Source organism: Macaca mulatta, chromosome 9, assembly GCF_049350105.2.
Source record: "Macaca mulatta isolate MMU2019108-1 chromosome 9, T2T-MMU8v2.0, whole genome shotgun sequence".
Taxonomy (NCBI): Eukaryota; Metazoa; Chordata; class Mammalia; order Primates; family Cercopithecidae; genus Macaca; species Macaca mulatta.
Genome location: NC_133414.1, coordinates 15,040,871 through 15,061,672, shown reverse-complemented (window position 1 = coordinate 15,061,672; position 20,802 = coordinate 15,040,871). Strand labels below are relative to the sequence as shown.

Here is a 20,802-nt window from a genome sequence, read left to right as displayed (position 1 = left end):
CTCCCGAGTAGCTGGGACTACAGGCGCCTGCCACCTCGCCCAGCTAAGTTTTTGTATTTTTAGTAGAGACGGGGTTTCACTGTGTTAGCCAGGATGGTCTCGATCTCCTGACCTCGTGATCCGCCCGTCTCGGCCTCCCAAAGTGCTGGGATTACAGGCTTGAGCCACCACGCCCGGCCACCACTTTTATTTTTTAAAATTTGCCCCAGTGGTTCTCACGTGCAGCCAGACCCTAGAGCCAGACACCACCGTAGAATAGGAGAAATGTGGCAGGAGCCAGGGCTGGAGCAGCGGCAAGGAGGCCCGGCCTCTCAGGGAGCTGCAGCTCCATCCTGGGGATAGTGGCACTCCATGGAGGTCCACAGTGTAACTCAATTTGCGTTTTTGAAAGATCACTCTAGCTTCAGGGTGGAATAGAATGGGAGGGGAGCAGTCCTGAAGGCTTGTGGCAGTAGCCCCATGGAGTGATACCAAGAATGGGGTGGTGGGGGGGAGAAGCGGTAGGATTCTAAAGTAATTTAGAAGTTGTAAGAAGCAGGACTTGGTGACTAATCGGCTGTGGGAGGGAAGGAAAGAGGAATAACTCCTAGGTTTTTGGCTCGGACAGCTGAGTTGGCCCATTTACTAAGGCTAGGGGATGGTCGTGATAAAATAACCTTTTTAGACATGATGTGAAGGTTGCTTTTGAGATGTCCAAGTGAGGCTATCTGGTAAGCAATTGGATGTATGGCTCTGGAGCCTTGAGGTGGAATCTGGGCTGGAGTCCTCTTGTACGGATAGTCAGTGGAGCCAGGAGAGAGGACGGGTGGATCCAGGAAGAGCATGGAGGGCGAGAAGACTGCCTAGGCCAGTGTCCTAAAACTGTGGACACTGAAGGCAATGTTTTGCACACCAGTGGTTGTGACCTGTAAGTAGGTCATGATATCAATTTAGTGAATTGTCACCGACACTACAACAGTAACAATAGCAATAAGAAGAAGAAGAGAGAAATAGAGTAGAATAGAAAACATCAAAGTATACTGCATGCAGGGAAGGTAAATTCCTGACACTGTCGTTAAGAGTTGTGTGCATTCTATCCTGGCTAACATGGTGAAACCCCGTCTCTACTAAAAATACAAAAAACCAGCTGGGCGTGGTGGCGGGCGCCTGTAGTCTCAGCTACTTGGGAGGCTGAGGCGGGAGAATGGCGTGAACCCGGGAGGCGGAGCTTGCAGTGAGCCGAGATCACGCCACTGCACTCCAGCCTGGGAGACACAGCGAGACTCCGTCCCAAAAAAAAAAAAAAAAAAAAAAAGAGTTGTGTGCATGGTATACCTATCTGTATGTGTGTTCTAGGTCATCATGAAAAATGTATTTCTTGCTATGAACCATGGTCAGAAAAGTTTGGAAGCCACTGATTTAAGTTACTGTTGCCTTAGCCCCAGAGATTTCCCACGAGACTCACTCAGGGAAGGCTGCCATTCTCCAGGTCCCTTGTGCCCCAAGTTATCCAAATCCCTTGAGATCCTTGAAAGAAAAAGCCATTGTGAGTGTGATCTGTTTGTCATCATTATTAATAATATTTGCATTGAAAATGAAATTGTGCAACAGCATGTGTGTTTAACTCTGAATATTTTAAAAGTTTAAATGACTGAAGAAATATAATCCAGACGGTACTTAATGATGTTCATACTTAACTGATCCATGAGGTAGATGTGGAATTAACATCTCAGGAAGGAAGGGATATTTGCATTTCTGTGTCAAGACTCTCTTAGAAGTTTTCTGTACAGGAGAGCAGAGGATCAGTGTTTCGACTTATATTGAAAAGGGCGCGTCTTTGCAAATAGTAAATTATGAACATTTTCTTGTCAAATGAAGGCAAGACTTGTGTTACTGTAGGAATTCAGAAGCAGCTCTTAATCTACAATCTTGTTCTATTTTTCCTAGGTGTATTGTCAGCCTTTGGAGACTTTTGCTGTATGTTTCATAGAATCGTGAACACAAACTTTTATTTCACTTTTCTGAAGTTTTCATCTTTGGCTTTTGTAGAACTAACAGGCTTCACATGGACCACGTTTCCAGTTTGTTTTTTTCTAAGAGACAGGATCTCGCTATGTTGTCCAGGCTGGAGTGCAGAGGCTGTTCACAGGTGTGGTTATAGCATACTGCAGCCTTAAACTCCTGGGCTCAAGTGATCTCCTACCTCAGCCTCACAAGTACGAATTTCCAATTTAAAAGGAAATATCAGCCTCATTCTTCTTAGTTTGGAGCAGTGCAACTAAGTCAGAATCTGTAAAGATGGTTTGGTCCAGTGATTTCCTTGTTTCCACCATGTGTGCTAACATTCCTAGGTAGTTAAGGTACCAGCTAGTTCACACGGCACCCACAGCTTGTTGTGACAGCTCCTTGGACACTGGCTTGATGGTCTCATGAATGGAGCCCTTCCTGCCATTCAGCTAGTTCCTTGAGCAGCTTAGTAGAGCAGTGCAGCATAGGGACCCAGAAGCCTGATGCATCCAATGCAGATCTCTGACCTCACAGTCTCTGCGTCTCCTGGGTAAAATGTGTACGTCAGTGCTCGAACCTCTTAGCTTGGTGTCAGGATTCAATGTAGGCAGGGTGCTTGCCAGAGGCCTGGTACATACTAAGTGCTCTGTAAGTGATATTAATAGCTTTAACACTCTTTCCCTTAAATACATCCAAATTCCTTTTAAGGATACGGGACTTGTAATGAATTTCAAGAGAAAGTGGCCTTAGCATGTATTCCAGGGATTACAACACATACCACACCCCAGCACCTCCCTGCTTGACTTTTCTTGCTGCCGTCTAGCTGCTGGTGGGTCAGTCGTTCCTGCCCAGTTTCACTGTGATGTTTTCAGGTCCACAGCTGCATCTACCAGTTGCCTTATACCCAGCTTGGGAATACCACAAGGAAAAGTTTGTAAATAATAATTCTAGATTATTTTTCCTCTAAAACAGTCAATATATTCATTTTGAAACAATTTTTTAAACAATTTATAAAGCTGAAAACAAAAAGTAAAAGATCCGAGCTGGTCTGAAGTGAGCGAGTTACCTCAGTTGATTGTTCATGGTGAGTTGTAGGTCAAACTCTACTGTTTCCCCCTTCTCACTAATACACTTGACTAGTTATTTGGGGTTTGGGGGTGGGTTTTTTTTTTTTTTTTTTTTTTTGAGACGGAGTCTTACTCTGTTGCCCAGGCTGGAGTGTAGTGGCGTGAGCTCAGCTCACTGCAACCTCCGCCTTCCGGGTTCAAGCGATTCTCCTGCCTCAGCCTCCCGAGTGGCTGGGATTACAGGCGCCCACCACCACACCCAGCTAATTGTCTTATTTTTTTAGTAGGGACGGGGTTTCACCATGTTGACCAGGCTGGCCTTGAATTCCTGACCTCAAGGGATCCGTCCACCTCGGCCTCCCAAAGTGCTGGGACTGTAGGCATGAGCCACCCTGTCCAGCCCTTGACTATTTTTTTTTTTAATTAAAAATTTAAAAAATCTCGTCCCAGTCACACTCTCCAGTGGTAACCCCTATTACCAATAGAGGTGTGTGTGAAATATGTGTGTGTGTCACAGAAAAAGAAAATAGAATTATGCTATATAACGTGTTGCAACTCTTTTCACCTAACCTAATCTTCATTTATTTCACCCATATTGACTGCCTATTTGGAGCCAGGCAGATTTAGCCCCAAGTTATCCTGTAGTGAATGAGATGATCGTGATCTCAGCCTTCTTGAAGCTAATAATTTGTCTTTCACATACTTCCAAATGACTCTGGAAGGGTCTATTTCACTCTTTACAGATATGAAATGATCCAATTTCATTCTACTGCTGTACCATAATTCACTTATCTAATGTTCTGTTGATAAATGTTTACATTGTTCCCAGTATTTCCCTTGTAAAATGATACTGTAGTGAATATTCACAGGTACTTGTTGGAATATTTATGTAGGATAAATTTTGGTAAGTGGAATTGCCATATTCTACCCCAAAAAGGTTTTATCAAATTACATCCCTACCAACAGCATATGAGAGTTACTGTGACCCTAAATTATCACCAAAAATGGCCTTTTTGAATCTATAATTACATAAAAAGGAAAAGAATTTTATGTTAATTTTCATTACATTAATAATTAGGGAGATAAGATACTTAAAATATTTATTGATCATTTTCTCTCATGTGAATTACACGTTCATGTCCTTTGCCCAACATCATTAGTATTCATCATCTTCTTTATTGATTTATAAGACCTCTTCCATGCATTTGAGATTTAACTCTTTGACTTGATCATTCTTGAATATTACTCAAAGTGGTGGTTTCAGACCTAGTTGCTTAATGTTATATGCAATCACTCATCAGGGAACACTGGACAGCCATGCTATATTGATTATAAAATAAAACTTTGCTTTCCATGATGTAAGAACATTTGGAGGAGAAATAAGTAGACAAAAGTCTTTGAATTCACTGGGTAGTTCTGTGTCCTATCGCTCTTACAAAAACCTTCATTGATCTCCTGTCACTTTGAGGATAAAGTCAGTGTCAGAATCCTTTTGTTTTTGACTTTGCCCCATTCATTGCCTTAACTCCAGCTAAGTTCGCTGATTCGCCATTGCCCACTTCACTTCTCTCTTGCCCTCAAGCTTTGTTCAGTGCCATTCTCTTTTCTCCTCCCCAAAGTGCCATGGAAATGCTAGTGGTGTTTATTGACCACCTCCAGTCTTGCCATCTTTGTGAGGTGTAGTCCTCCCAGGGTAAAATGATCTGTTTCTCTCTGTAATTCCTGAAACACTTGTCACTTACACGATTTCTAAGGCATTGATCATGCGTCCCCTTAGTTTTGTCCAGTCATGGACACCGTACCTGTGCTTCTAGGAAGTGCAGCTGGCGATGCTGAAGAGCCTGACTCGCAGGCACCAGCCCTTGCCCCTGGGATGGACCAGCCCACCCACCCCTAGCCTTGCTTATCAGCTGGCAAACATGTAACCGTGGGTGCCCAGTGCTGGGGTCCAGGGTCCGTAGGAAGCTGCACATCTTGGTGGGTAGAAGATTGTTTTAAAATTAAATGCAAAAACACGGAGAGTGTAGGACAGGACTTGCATTTACTTTTTAAGAGAAAACATAAGGACATCTAAGAAAATTGTTTGTTCCTTATTCCCCTCCTAGGACTCTGCCCCCAAACTTCTCATAGATACTTACTCTCCTTTGGCTTTCTGTGTTCTCTGAGGGAAGAGTTTGAGAAGCTGTGTGATAGCTCATTTTGCACAGCTGTTTGTTGCTTCATTTCCTGGTATTTCTTTGCTCTCTTTGACCCTAAATGCCCATCTCAAGCCCTTTGTGCCTTTTTGGCTTTCAGTGCCTGTTTTCCAACTAGGATCCTTGGTGTTCCTTCTTGGTACCTGTCCTGGCTTCACATCTTCAGCCATGATTACAAGGTGCTCCTGCCCCCTGGCTGTGGGTGACCCCTGTGCCGCTTAGACCTGCCCGTCCATCAGAAGAGTGCCATTGTACTCTTAGAGCTGTGTACATACTCTTTTGTCTCCTGTGCTAGGCTATCAACTCCTGAAGGGAAGAGACTGTGTATTATATATATTTTTTTGTTACGTTGTGTCTCATATTTAGTAGTAGTACAGTAAATATTTATTAAGTGGATGAGTAAACCTGCTAGTATCTCAACAGATTTGAAAGGATCTTAGCTATCCTTTAAATGTAAATGGCATGTATACATTGGGTGGCTTAATTATTTTCTACCTGTAGTTCTCAGCTGAACAGGACCCTCAAGCACATGTAGATATATTTGTGTCTAGATACTCCTTTTCATAGTATTTCATTCATCCAATTAAATGATTCTATGGCCACTTTTTGGCCTTTCCTTTTCTGTGGCATTCAGCCTATGCAGTGTGGAGCCCTTGGAGTTCTTGAGCGTCCTCCGAGGGTGGCTTCAGGAATCGGATTCTGGCACAGTCTCCTCAGCAGAGCTTTGCTCTTCTGTATTTATTGGGGTTCCACTTTAGATTGCACTTGGAAGAAAAAGGGCTTGTTCCGAAAACCGTTGCCCTGTTCCGTAGACTTGCTTTTCACGTGGTGGTTTGCTGAGTTCAACTCCCAGTCTTGTGTGTCCCTCGTAAACATGGCGATTGTCCCTGCAGGCTGCCAGCTGGGACCTTGATAGCATCTGCTTGTTAATGGGGTCTGGAAAGAGGTGCCAGCCTTAGGTCCTCAAAGCACAGGGTCCGCTTCAGATTCCTCTTCTTTCAGCTCACTTGTGGAGGTTGTGTGGAGAGCTGCCCGCAGGCCTGAAGGGCCCAGCTCCGTGCTCCTACCCATCTCCCATTCGACAGGCCGCCCATCAGTCTATCCACAGCATGGCTCCATGCCAACCTCTACGAGTTTTTAAGAGGAAATATTTTGGACCATATAGTGTAAACCTGGTCATCTTATTATTTCTCACTGATAAGCTTTTTCTCTTTAACATGCCATTACCCCTCCCCTAAAAAATGCAAGGAGTTTTAAAAGCATTTTTCTTTAAAATATGTTCACCGTGTTGTGCAACCATCTCCAGAGCTTTTTCATCACCACAAACAGAGACGCATCCTCATTGTCACCTCTCCTGCAGATGCCTCTGCACTGCTTCTGGTATTTACGAACTGGAAAGGCCAGCTCTTTAAGACCATCTGTGGCCCCACCTCCAGGCTGGAAGCTGCATTTTCAGTTCATTGTTTTTCTTGTTGATAAAGAACAATGTCCTACCCATAATACTGCCTAGTATATTTAGAGATAATTAAGTCACTCAGTAGTCATTTATTTATTAGTGAAAGAACCCAACCCCCACTCTGTCTTTCCTTGTTCCTTTAATCTGTTCAATTGGCTTTTTCATTATCTCCTCAAGTTTCTCAATGGCCTCTTTAACATAGGACAAAACGGGACATGATAGTGTAATACTCAGTGTAGCGGTCGGATTGGACCCCACTTCTTTCAGATGCCCTCAGTCCATTCTGCTCAGGTAAGAGGCCGAACATGGCACCCCTGAGTGATGGGTTTGAGACTGGCGCAGGGAGAGAGAGTCAGTCAGTTCTGATCAAGAGGACAGTTGCCTCAGGGGGTGGGAATTCAGGAGGGATAGGTTTGACTCACCTTACCAGCTTGGAATCATAGGAAGTCATATCTTTTTAAATATTTACTAATAAATCAATGTTTTGAGTTCTCTACATGCTAGGTTAGTAGAAGATCTAGTATCTCTCTATAAGATGTCCTCCATCCCCCAAATTATCCGTGACCCTCAGGGGCTTACTCAGTCCAGAGGGGCCAGCCTACTAATAGATAGAACCGAAATATGGCTTCATGCTCAACCTCATGCACCTGGTAGCTGCGTTTCCTGTTGCCTGCTTTTGTCCAGATTTTCGTCATCAAAACTAGACTCCATATCCCCACTCCCTTGCACGCATCTTTTTCCAGTTCTCCTATTGGTGTTTATCTCTATTCAGTGACCCAAGCTGGAAACCTTGGGGTTATCGTTCATGGATTCTTCCCGCCTCCACCCCCCGCAAATCCAGCTAATCCCAAGCCCATTTGATTAAACTTCTTCAGTGTTTCTCTCTCTCTCCATCTCTCTCCATTTCCACCCTGAAAATCCTGATAGACTGATGTTGCCATTCACAGAGCCTTCTGTGATAACATTCTAGCCGGGTTCCTCTATACCATACCAGTTTCACCATAATTTTGCCAGAATTGTTTTTGTATAGGATATATCTGATTATTTGCTATCCTTATATGAAAAGAGACCTGAATCTTAAGTTACCCAGCCTGATAACCCATTGGCTCCCGTGTGCAATTCTTCTCCCTTCACCCTGCACGTGCTGCCCTAGTGGGGTGGCCTCACTATGCACTCCAGCTCCATTGCCTGCCTCATCTCCTATGAATCTTAAACTCCTGTCTCGTGGAACTGCTGCTTGGGAAGAGGGATACAAGGTCATACACCTCTGTGAGCTTCTTCCAGGGGTTAAAAGAGCAATGTTTCGGGGAGCAAGAGGAAAGCCGAGTCTCCTCCGCAGCCTCAAGGGAAGGGAGAATGAATAATTTTTGTGTGGGGGCCACAGGGAAGGCAGGATCCACAGGAAAGAGGCGGGTCTAGCTCTAGCAAGGAAGCAGAGCGTGCGGTCTGCAACCAGGGAAGCAGTTTACCAAGTAGAGTTCCAGGGCACACAGTTAAAAGAGGCAGGGGTCAGCGGGCCAGGAATACCAGGACCATTGTTGGGAGCAAGAAATCAATATAAAGGGATTCAGGTAAGAGATGTTGAGAAAGTTGGGGTACCTTCCAATTTGTACCCGATGATCTTTGTATCTCTGGAGCCTAGGAGGTGCTTGATAAATATTTGTCAAATAATTTATTTCTGATACATTCTCATTCTTTCCTGTTATTTGTTTACTACCTTAGTGTTACATTCTGGACTTCATTTCTGTTTTAAGCCAGTTTTTTTCAATTACTTAAGAAAGATTTATGGAATGCCTGCTGTACATCAGCACTGGTACATTTGTAGGGCACAGATAGGGTGACTGTTACCAGGAGTTTTCCTAATAAGGAGACATATAGATGGGCACACGTGCAACTGCTTTGTTTTAGATGGAACTCTTTGAGTTTCATTATTAACTTAACTGATCACATGGTCCCCAGCAACCACCAGAGGCCCAGACAAGTGCCAGCAAGACATCTACAAGCACGGGTCCCTTTGGGGCCGGCTCCCAGTCAGGAGTCCGATTGTGGGCCTTTAATGACACTAGCACAGTGTGAGAGTTTAAGAAGTTTTAGTACTTACAGACCCCAGGGGATATAGCACACCCCTGGAGGCCACACACATGCAGGCCAGAGCGCGCAGGCAGTGGAGAGAGAAGAACCCGTGGCCAGTACCTTTATTGGGTCCAGAGCGTTACCCACACAGGTTTCCCGTAGGGAGCTGTAATTCATGAGTTGAAAGCAAGAAGGCAGGGGTTGCAGGAGGTCATGCAGTGACTGAGAGGGAGTCACTGTGGCATATCTGCACAGTCCACATGGGGTGCAAGGGCCAGCAGGCTGCATCTGGCTGTCCTATAGGGAGTTGGTCACCAGGCAGCAGTTGTATAAAGCAGATGTCTGGATCGACCACATTGAGGAACCGGGGGTGCAGCGAATAGAACTGGAAACTGTCAAAGGTGACAGAGCCTTGCTTCTGGAATGAAAAACTCCCACTTATATTTAAAATGAATGCCAAGGCAACATAAAATTATGAGCATTCGCCGCACTCTCTGTTTGTTTGTTACCATCTTTTATCGTGATTACCTGTGAATAATCATGTTCCACGTAGTGGATCCTTCTCTCTTAGCCAAGTTAAGGGAGACCTTGGGTGATGACTTCTGTGTTGCCCTCACGTTTATCAGATCCTGCAAGACTGTGTGTCATAAATTCTGTGTGTAAAGAAACGTGATCTAGTAGAGTCTTGATATTTAGTGAGGGGGAGAATCCCGCATATAGTCTTTTTAGATCTTGTCCAAGAAGTATAGTTACTAAACTCTCCAAAGGATTTCCGGTTGCCAGTAAGGTAGCCACGTGGCATGGATCCATTTTAGTCAGATTTCTTTTTGTTAGTTTTTCTGAAAAGGATTCAGCTTCTTGGAAAGAGATCGGGAAAAAATGCACGGGTTTCCTTATAGCGTCCTGTTTCGCTAGAGAGCTCATTGCTTCAAAGAGCTTCCTTTTCCTGGTATCTGTACCTGGAGAAGTCATTGACTAATTATAACTGGAAATGCCAATAGAAGTCAATGAATACTTCCAATCTCAATCTCCTATGTACTCACCAATTTTTTTTTTTTTTTTTTTTTTTTTATTTATCAAAGAACTTGGGTTCCACTATGATAGAAGCAGCCCATCTTCTGAAAAGGACGCACGTGACTTCTAGAGCCACGAAGTGCTTGGTTAACACTTCGGTGACGATGAAAATCCTGTGCCCCTCCTGGACTACCATGTGCCCCCCGGGTTATGGTTCAGACCGTTGCTTTAGGATTTAGGAAACTAGAGAATATTCAGCGACCTGTCTCGTATCCAGTAGAAGGTGGGGGTAATTAGGAGGCGAGTCCAAGTGTAGGTGTAATAGCCCGGCCTGTCCTTTCCCCCACTAACACTGCACCACACTCAACTGAGCTTCCACAGTTCGGCCTGCTCGTCTGCTCCCAGCACCCACTGTCCCCAGTTTATTTAGGTTGACTCAAGTTTTTTGTCATTGGCACTTTGAGTCTTCAGGCCTCGTTTCTGATCCTCTACCCCATCTGCCCCAAATGTGCAAGGAAACCTCTTTCTTCCTGTCTGCCAAAGCCTGTCACTCATCATCCCCTGCTGTGGGGTGGAGCCCTGGGACTCCCTCCTCCTAGGCAGCAGCTGCAGGGGTGACCTGCTCCGCTGCTCCTGCTGCTTGGTGAAGAGAGTGCGATTCAGTAAACCCCAGAGACCATTCCTGAACGTCCCGTCATCCCCCCTAAGAAACTTTCCCCACTCTGCCCTTCTTCAGCCTCCCCTGCCGCCTCTCCGCTCACCTCTCAACTCTCCTCTCCGCTCACCTCTCAACCCTCCTCTCCGCTCACCTCTCCTCTCCGCTCACCTCTCAACTCTCCTCTCCGCTCACCTCTCCGCTCACCTCTCAACTCTCCTCTCCACTCACCTCTCCGCTCACCTCTCAACTCTCCTCTCCGCTCACCTCTCCGCTCACCTCTCAACTCTCCTCTCCGCTCACCTCTCCGCTCACCTCTCAACTCTCCTCTCCGCTCACCTCTCCGCTCACCTCTCAACTCTCCTCTCCGCTCACCTCTCCGCTCACCTCTCAACTCTCCTCTCCGCTCACCTCTCCGCTCACCTCTCAACTCTCCTCTCCGCTCACCTCTCCGCTCAACTCTCAACTCTCCTCTCCGCTCACCTCTCAACTCTCCTCTCCGCTCACCTCTCAACTCTCCTCTCCGCTCACCTCTCAACTCTCCTCTCCGCTCACCTCTCCGCTCACCTCTCAACTCTCCTCTCCGCTCACCTCTCCGCTCACCTCTCAACTCTCCTCTCCGCTCACCTCTCAGCTCTCCTCTCCGCTCTCCTCTCCGCTCACCTCTCAACTCTCCTCTCCGCTCACCTCTCAGCTCTCCTCTCCGCTCTCCTCTCCGCTCACCTCTCAACTCTCCTCTCCGCTCACCTCTCCGCTCACCTCTCAACTCTCCTCTCCGCTCACCTCTCAACTCTCCTCTCCGCTCACCTCTCAACTCTCCTCTCCGCTCTCCTCTCCGCTCACCTCTCAACTCTCCTCTCCGCTCACCTCTCAACTCTCCTCTCCGCTCACCTCTCAACTCTCCTCTCCGCTCACCTCTCAACTCTCCTCTCCGCTCACCTCTCCGCTCACCTCTCAACTCTCCTCTCCGCTCTCCTCTCCGCTCACCTCTCAACTCTCCTCTCCGCTCACCTCTCCGCTCACCTCTCAACTCTCCTCTCCGCTCACCTCTCCGCTCACCTCTCAACTCTCCTCTCCGCTCACCTCTCAACTCTCCTCTCCGCTCACCTCTCAACTCTCCTCTCCGCTCACCTCTCCACTCACCTCTCAACTCTCCTCTCCGCTCACCTCTCAACTCTCCTCTCCGCTCACCTCTCAACTCTCCTCTCCGCTCACCTCTCAACTCTCCTCTCCGCTCACCTCTCCGCTCACCTCTCCGCTCACCTCTCAACTCTCCTCTCCGCTCACCTCTCCGCTCACCTCTCAACTCTCCTCTCCGCTCACCTCTCAACTCTCCTCTCCGCTCACCTCTCAACTCTCCTCTCCGCTCACCTCTCAACTCTCCTCTCCGCTCACCTCTCAACTCTCCTCTCCGCTCACCTCTCCGCTCACCTCTCAACTCTCCTCTCCGCTCACCTCTCAACTCACCTCTCAACTCTCCTCTCCGCTCACCTCTCAACTCTCCTCTCCGCTCACCTCTCAACTCTCCTCTCCGCTCACCTCTCAACTCTCCTCTCCGCTCACCTCTCCGCTCACCTCTCAACTCTCCTCTCCGCTCACCTCTCCGCTCACCTCTCAACTCTCCTCTCCGCTCACCTCTCTGCTCACCTCTCAACTCTCCTCTCCGCTCACCTCTCAACTCTCCTCTCCGCTCACCTCTCAACTCTCCTCTCCGCTCACCTCTCAACTCTCCTCTCCGCTCACCTCTCCGCTCACCTCTCCGCTCACCTCTCAACTCTCCTCTCCGCTCACCTCTCAACTCTCCTCTCCGCTCACCTCTCAACTCTCCTCTCCGCTCACCTCTCAACTCTCCTCTCCGCTCACCTCTCCGCTCACCTCTCAACTCTCCTCTCCGCTCACCTCTCCGCTCACCTCTCAACTCTCCTCTCCGCTCACCTCTCAACTCTCCTCTCCGCTCACCTCTCAACTCTCCTCTCCGCTCACCTCTCAACTCTCCTCTCCGCTCACCTCTCAACTCTCCTCTCCGCTCACCTCTCAACTCTCCTCTCCGCTCACCTCTCCGCTCACCTCTCAACTCTCCTCTCCGCTCACCTCTCAGCTCACCTCTCAACTCTCCTCTCCGCTCACCTCTCAACTCTCCTCTCCGCTCACCTCTCAGCTCTCCTCTCCGCTCACCTCTCAGCTCTCCTCTCCGCTCACCTCTCAGCTCTCCTCTCCGCTCACCTCTCAGCTCTCCTCTCCGCTCACCTCTCAGCTCTCCTCTCCGCTCACCTCTCAGCTCTCCTCTCCGCTCACCTCTCAGCTCTCCTCTCCGCTCACCTCTCAGCTCTCCTCTCCGCTCACCTCTCAGCTCTCCTCTCCGCTCACCTCTCAGCTCTCCTCTCCGCTCACCTCTCAACTCTCCTCTCCGCTCACCTCTCCGCTCAGTTCTCCTCTCCGCTCACCTCTCAACTCTCCTCTCCGCTCACCTCTCAACTCTCCTCTCCGCTCACCTCTCAACTCTCCTCTCCGCTCACCTCTCAACTCTCCTCTCCGCTCACCTCTCAGCTCTCCTCTCCGCTCAGTTCTCCTCTCCGCTCACCTCTCAACTCTCCTCTCCGCTCACCTCTCCGCTCACCTCTCAACTCTCCTCTCCGCTCACCTCTCAACTCTCCTCTCCGCTCACCTCTCAACTCTCCTCTCCGCTCACCTCTCAACTCTCCTCTCCGCTCACCTCTCAACTCTCCTCTCCGCTCACCTCTCAACTCTCCTCTCCGCTCACCTCTCCGCTCACCTCTCAACTCTCCTCTCCGCTCACCTCTCAGCTCACCTCTCAACTCTCCTCTCCGCTCACCTCTCAACTCTCCTCTCCGCTCACCTCTCAGCTCTCCTCTCCGCTCACCTCTCAGCTCTCCTCTCCGCTCACCTCTCAGCTCTCCTCTCCGCTCACCTCTCAGCTCTCCTCTCCGCTCACCTCTCAGCTCTCCTCTCCGCTCACCTCTCAGCTCTCCTCTCCGCTCACCTCTCAGCTCTCCTCTCCGCTCACCTCTCAGCTCTCCTCTCCGCTCACCTCTCAACTCTCCTCTCCGCTCACCTCTCCGCTCAGTTCTCCTCTCCGCTCACCTCTCAACTCTCCTCTCCGCTCACCTCTCAACTCTCCTCTCCGCTCACCTCTCAACTCTCCTCTCCGCTCACCTCTCAGCTCTCCTCTCCGCTCAGTTCTCCTCTCCGCTCACCTCTCAACTCTCCTCTCCGCTCAGTTCTCTCCGCTCAGTTCTCCTCTCCCCTCAGTTCTCTCCGCTCAGTTCTCCTCTCCGCTCAGTTCTCCTCTCCGCTCACCTCTCCGCTCTCCTCTCAGCACAGACTTCTGCAGTTACTGTAGTTTTCTGTGTCCATCCTTTTAGTTGTTGTTAGGTTTTTGTTTGTTTGTTTTTTGAGATGGAGTCTCACCCTGTCGCCCAGGCTGGAGTGCAGTGGTGCAACCTTGGCTCACTGCAACCTCCACCTCCCAGGTTCAAGTGATTCTCCTGCCTCAGCCTCCCGAGTAGCTGGAACTACAGGCGCGCTCTGCCATGCCCGGCTAATTTTTCTATTTTTAGTAGAGGTGGGCTTTCACTGTGTTGGCCAGGCTTGTCTCAAACTCCGGATCTCAGGTGATGCGCCCATCTCAGCCTCCCAAAGTGCTGGGATTACAGGTATGAGCCACTGTGCCCGGCCCTGTGTTCCATCCTTTAAAATGTGCCACAGTGAGCTAAGCCATGAGCTTACTTCCTCTGAGGACGGACCTGCTTCTGGCCTCCTGCCCTCTTCCTTTCAGCACTGTTTCTTCCTCCTCAGTACCCCCACGTCCTGATTTTTTGTGTATTTGTTTCATTTTGTTTTGCCTGTGGGAGACATGTTTCTGCACACGGCAGGGGCGGCCCACTGTCAGAACCGCTCACACCTGCCACCTTCCTCCCCCATCACCACCTGCAGCTTAGGGTGCTGGTTGTCAAAATGAAAATACAAAGTTACGGAAAACTCAGGTTGTATTTTCAGCCATGTACTTTTCTTAGGCAAAAGTTCTGGAACTCTGAAACTGAGGTCATGACAAAGCAGATTTGCCGTCGGAAGGTTCCAGAATCTTTATGACACCTGCCTGTTCCTAATGGTAGCACTGTATCCTAGCATTCTATCTACAGAGCGGAGGCAGGACCTTTGACAGGAGACACATCCGTTCTCCTGTGATGTGTCAGTTAGCGTGGAGAAGCAAGCTGGCTTGGACTCGAGAGCCAGGATGGGTGTCTGCCCCATGTGTTCTGGCTATGACTGCTCTTTTCAGGGAACCTGGGGTCGGGGGAGGCGGCCACCAACCTGTGTCAGCGAAGGCTCTGCACAGCCCTCAATGCAGGTGCGCCTGGCCTGATGGGGAGGGCTGTGAGTGGAAACCACACGGAAAAGATACCTCCTTTTGCTTGAATTGTGGTGTTAACTAGCCGGGAATATATGTGTCTGGTTGCTGAAATTAATGCCGCATTTGCCTGTGGGCTTATCTTTCAGGATTCCTCTGGGACCTCTTCCAGACACACCCTGTTCCATAGCCTCTTGAGAGAGTAGTAAATTTTGCTGACTCTGCATTATTTAAATTTCACTTGGTCATTCATTCTCATAAAGTCCGGAATATGATTTATTGTTTATATATTGTAAATTTCACAGGGGTTTGAAGTAGAAATAGTTTTTTCTCAAATTAGAATATGTCTCCTCTCAAGCATATGCCAACAACACATAGCAATATTGTAAATTTGGAAATCTGTGTTATTTCTGTGTTTACCCATGTTCAGTTAGACAGAATTAATATATTCTGTAATGTTTTTAGTATCATTTTAAAAAACTAAAGATATTTACTTCAAAATGGTGAACAGTAAATTCAAAATAACCTTCCTTATTTAGTAACATAACACATGTATTAATAAGCTAAATATCTAACTTGAAAGCACAAAATGGCTAGGTTATTGTGCAGTTACCAGTTCTACAGCGAAACTTCGCTTATATGATCCTAAGTGCATTAAAACATCATTATATTGAATGTGCTGTATTTATTTGTAGGAGCTGTATTTTTCTTAACAGATGCTGTCTGTTAGCCTTTTCTTTTTCTTACAGTTTAAATTTCAAGCATTTATTAGAGTAACTGCATGAATGTTTACACGCACATACCCTGGCCTAAGAATTTTTTTTTGTTTTGTTTGTTTTGTTTTTGTTTTTTTTTTTTGAGACAGGGTCTGCCTCTGTCACCCAGGCTGAAGTGCAGTGGCATGATCTCGGCTCACTGCAACCTCTGCCTCCAGGGCTCAAGCAATCCTTCTGTCTCAGCCTCCAAGTAGCTGGGACCGCAGGCACACACCACCACGCTGGGCTAACTTTTGTCCTTTTTGTAGAGACGGGGTTTCTCCATATTGGCCAGGCTGGTCACAAACTCCTGAGCTCAAGTGATCTGCCCATCTCAGCCTCCCAAAGTGCTGGAATCACACATGTGAGCCACCATGCCCAGCAGTGGCCTAAGATTTTATTTTATCTTCTGGGTTTGAGGAAAAAAAATCCTTTTCTCTTCATCTTCATGAAGATATTGGCTGACGCACAGTTTAAGAAGATAATGTGTTTGAAATAGCTCCTAATAGATATCATTATCCTTTGATATTATTATTGATAGAAAAGATTTTCTTTCTTTTTTTTTTTTTTTTTTGGAGATGGAGTTTTGCTCTTGTTGCCCAGGCTGGAGTGCAGTGGCGCGATCTCACCTCACCACAACCTCCTCCCCGCAGGGTGAGCTGGGTTCTCCTGGCTCAGCCTCCTGAGTAGCTGAGATTACAGGCATGCACCACCATGCCCGGCTAATTTTCCATTTTTAGTAGAGACAGGGTTTCTCCATGTTGGTTAGGCTGGTCTCGAACTCCCTACCTCTGGTGATCTACCCGCCTCGGCCTCCCAAAGTGCTGGGATTACAGGCATGAGCCACCGCGCCCGGCCGAAAATATTTTCTATCTGTACAATATTATAGACATCTTTAAGTAATATTTATTAAGTACTCCCAGTGCAATATAGAAGTTCTTTAATTTAAAAAAAATTCCTGAGTTGGGAGAAAAATCTTTAAAAAAAGAAGTCAGTGTAGGTGAGGTGGGATTTCACAGTTGCCTGTGACCTCTCACACGTAGTTACGCTGCAGGGGAGGTGGCAGTGCGTTTGGCATTGGGGGGAGGGCGGGGTGGGGAGGCTGCACTTCCGCCCTTCCAGTGCTGGTACTGCCAGTGACCTCGAGTGGCAGGGACCCCTCGGTCATCACCAGGTTGATGTGATGGGAATCGGTGCCAGAAAGACAAAGCCCCCTTGCTCGCCATGCTGCCACACTCAGCGCCTCTCTCTCTCCTCGGCCATCCTCTCTGAAGGTGATGTCTCCAGCGGCAGCAGCGTGTCATCCTGGAGGACATTGTGTCAGTAGTGAAGCCCTGCATCCCTGCCAGTCCAGGCTTGCTTCCTTGTCCTCGCCCCGCCTGCTGAAGCTGACAAGACAGCAGAGCGCGTTAGTGACCTGCCCGTTCCTCACGGGTGGCTGTGGCACATCAGAGTAGAGGGGTTCCGCTGTCCAGTTCTATCCTTGACCTTCTGTCTCAGCCTGTTTCCTCATCACCTTCTCACTCAGAAAATGCTTCCAAAGAGGGAATGTGATGTTTGTTCCTGATGACACACTCTCAAGAAACCTCTTTTATCATAGGAGACTTGCAGAGATTAAAATGAGAGGCACCAGGAATATGGTGGGTTTTTTCAGACCGTAGTCAGTTTTCCTGCCTTTGCATTTTACAGATTAAGTGTATCGAATCAGTCATCTTATTTCCAAAGAAGGGTTGTTTTTTCTTTCTCTTGTTTTTGGTTAGTGAACTGTTTTTCTTTTTCACTAATTTAGAGTGCTAACTTTGGCCCTGTTTCCATTAGGAGATGAAAGCATGGAAATAAAAAAGCAAATTACAGGGATGAGAAGATTGCTGAACGACAGCACTGGGCGGATCTATCAGCGAGTTGGCAAAGAAGGAGAGAAACTAAAAGAAGAGCCCCAGGACCTGGATTTAGTCTGGCCTCCGCGTTTGAACTCCTCTGCTGAGGCCCCACAGAGCCTCCACCTGTCTTCACGTGGTGTGTGGAATGAGCTACCGCCCCAGAGTGGACAGTTCTCAGGGCAGTATGGCACCCGTTCTAGAACCTTCCAAAGCCAGCCCCACCCTGCTGCAAGCTCCAATGGTATGGTTGTCAACAAACATTCAGAAGGCTCTCATGGGGGTTTGTACCATTGTGTTTTATTTCTAAATATTCAGTGTGTTGAGTTCAATTTATTAAACCCTCCCATAATTACCTGCCTTTGCTGAGTTACTTTAAAAGACAGGGAGACACAAAGGAAAGAGTTGAAGACTATTAAAAAACAGAATTGAGAATTAGGAAAGACAGGGGGTTCTATATTATAAGTGAAGATTTCCTGGTAGAGATTTTAGCCCTTTAAGAAGTAAAAGCGATCATTTTGTGCCCATATACAGATATTACTGTCACAAAAAAAACAAACATTAGGGCAGAAAGAGCTCCCCATTGTCTTTAAAAGAAGCTTCCTGGTCCTATGGTGTGTTACTAACATATCCTCTTGGTTACTCCTTCACCTTTCTCATTATCAGAAGAGTCCCAGATAAAGGCAAGGGCGGGGGAGGGTCAGTGATAATCCAGCATCCCACACCAGTACTGAACCCCGTGATCCATATTTTATAACGTGCTTCATTAGCAATGGAAAGTATTCCTTTAAAGTAAAATTTTCTCAATTTAAGTTTCCTAATTGTTAAGAAAAGAATCAAATGACAATTTTTTTTTTCAAAGCTTAAGAAAAAAACCTGATGCTTTTTGTGGTCATATTAGTTTTCTATCCAGCCACATTGGATGCTATAATATTTGTTCTAAAACTATGTAGAGATGTGCAGATCTCTGTTTTCACAAAGAGAACAAGAAAAAGGTAAGAAAGCATTTTCAGTTTCCTAAAGAAGTTAAGGATTTTTTTCCATTCGTTTTCATTTCACAATATCGTTCAAGAAAAAGAGAACTGTTTTGACTTTTTTTAAAACCGCAATTTGCGGTTCAGAGGCGTGAAAAGCCATCCTGAGACATTGATGAGACAGCGAAGGACCCCAGAGATGTATGGGTGTCTTCTCTTTCTCTCAATATTACATAAGCCAGTATCAAAGTTCCCACGCTGGCATGCATCCAGGTTAGAGGGACACAGCTCTTTAAAGTCTCCTCCATAAAAATAAAAAGTCAGTTCTCTTTAAAATTAGAAAATGATTTATAACAAGCTGAAAAGGGTTGGTTTTGTCCTCTAAAAATGATGAAGATGGTACTTAGAATAGTGACTAGAAATATTCTTTAAGACCTTCCTAACTCTACTACCATGGAAGAGACAATAAGAGAAATAAAATACCCTTAGGTATGTGTGAAGTTAATAAACCCCACATCAGTAAGTTTTGGGTAAACAGTGTTCAGTTTCCCAGTATACAGCAGCAACAGTGGATTTACCTTGAAAAGTATCAAGTTAGTAAAAGTTGCAAACATAAATTCCCCCATATCAGTTTGAAAATAGATATTGATTTTATGTTTTCTGTAGAAATATGGCTAGGCGTGGTGGCTTACGCCTATAGTCCTAACATTTTGGGAGGCTGAGATGAGTGGATTGCTTGAGGCCAGGAGTTCAAGACCAGCCTGGCCAACGTGACGAAACCCCATCACTACTAAAAAATACAAAGCCGGGCGTGGCAGCGCATGCCTGTAGTCCCAGCTACTTGGGAGGCTGAGGCGTGAGAATCGCTTGAGCCTGGGAGGGGGAGGTTGCAGTGAGCCAGGATCATGCCACTGCACTCCAGCCTGTGCAACAGACTGAGACCCTGTCTCAAAAAAAAAAAAAGAAAGAAATACATTACATATAACTGTGACTACTTTGGTATTTAATTGGGATTATTTACAATTTTAAAGTTGTAACATTACAATCTTGCTACAATTTTGAATGTAAATAATTGTACCACTACAGTCACTAAGTTATCTTGAAGTATTTCATGGTTTTGCTCTGGCGAATTTTTCTATAGTATTCCCAAATAATGCCTATTACAGGATTTAAGGTATATAAAGTATAATAAAACATATAATTGGAACAAAACCATGGAACTTACCTTGCTGGCCTGTGAGAAAATGTAAGCTCTGGAAGTCTCTAAACTGCTCCATTTTATGGTGGTCAGGTGAACAGGTGCTGGAGGGAACCCACTGTAAGAGCAGTGTCCAAATGTCCCATTTTATTCTAAGGACAATGGAAGATACTTGCTTACCTATGAGAGAAACAGAATATGATAGGTTTACTAAGGAAAAGGCATTAAATGTAAACAGTGCGAAAGAGGCTATGGCAAGGGAAAGATAAGACATGGGAATGGAGAAAAGAGGTAGAAAGATTTTCTTGATTAAGTTGAAGAAAAACCAGCCAGCCCACCAGTACCCTCAAACCCATCCAGTTCGAATATATCCTCCCATCCCTGCTCCTCTGTGCTTCCCCACCCCAAACGCCACACCCAGAGAGTATTCTAAAACTTTTCATGGGTGCACAGTTCTTTGTTTTTGAAATAATATGCTTAATATCAAAACTATTTTCAATAGAACTCCTTTAATTTTTAATATGAACTCTTAAACACAGCTACCAAATTTTTTTTGCAAGGCTGTTCTCGGGGCTTGCTTTTTGTGTGAACTAGCGTGAGTGTGTTTCGAGTGAGTTTTTGAGGTATTGTTATTTGAGATGAACGGCTCTGACAACAGGGAGGCCTGCTGTGCCCACTCATTGTGTGCGTGTGTGCATGCAGGCTCCCACACCGCGCCACAGCACGCACCTTACAGTATGGGAGCCTGGATAATTAGATAAAGTCAGACCCCCAGATTTAGCTTGTGATAATTAGTGGGTACGTTTTCCTTAGGCACAGCTTCATCATAATTGCACATGCTTCAAAATCCTGCCAAGATACTTTCTTTTTTTCTCCCCACCCCTTTATGATTTTTTTTTTTTTTTTTTTGGTTTGTTTGGAGTAGTCATTCTTTTCTTTCATGCTCAGGAGAACTTCCAGTGGTGAATTCATCAGCTGGATCAAACTGCTGTACTTGTAACTGCCAGTCAACGTTGCAGGCCATTCTGCAAGAACTCAAGACCATGAGGAAATTAATGCAAATTCAAGCAGGTACAAGGATCAGGCCTCGGAATGAGTCCTTTGATTTTTAATGCATATCTGACATCTTCCATTGGAATGTTCATTGTGCTTTTATTAAAGCCTTCTTCTCACCTTGCTGTCT

At 46.5% G+C, this 20,802-nt stretch overlaps 1 protein-coding gene across 37 annotated transcripts in view; it reads left to right on the top strand.

The window, feature by feature from the left end:
• Window positions 1–20,802, top strand: part of BEND7 (BEN domain containing 7) — an 88,440-nt gene that overhangs the window by 15,241 nt on the left and 52,397 nt on the right. For 22 of the 37 annotated variants that reach the window (XR_013397926.1, XR_013397925.1, XM_028825997.2 and 19 more), the window contains 2 exons: window positions 17,389–17,730; window positions 20,568–20,690. Coding sequence is in view for 32 of the 37 variants with exons in the window: in XM_028825997.2 (XP_028681830.1) it covers window positions 17,389–17,730; window positions 20,568–20,690 (465 nt within the window). In the remaining 5 variants the exon portion in view is untranslated. The remainder of the gene's footprint in view (window positions 1–17,388; window positions 17,731–20,567; window positions 20,691–20,802) is intronic. The other 15 variants (XR_013397928.1, XR_013397927.1, XR_013397929.1 and 12 more) reach the window with 1 other exon arrangement.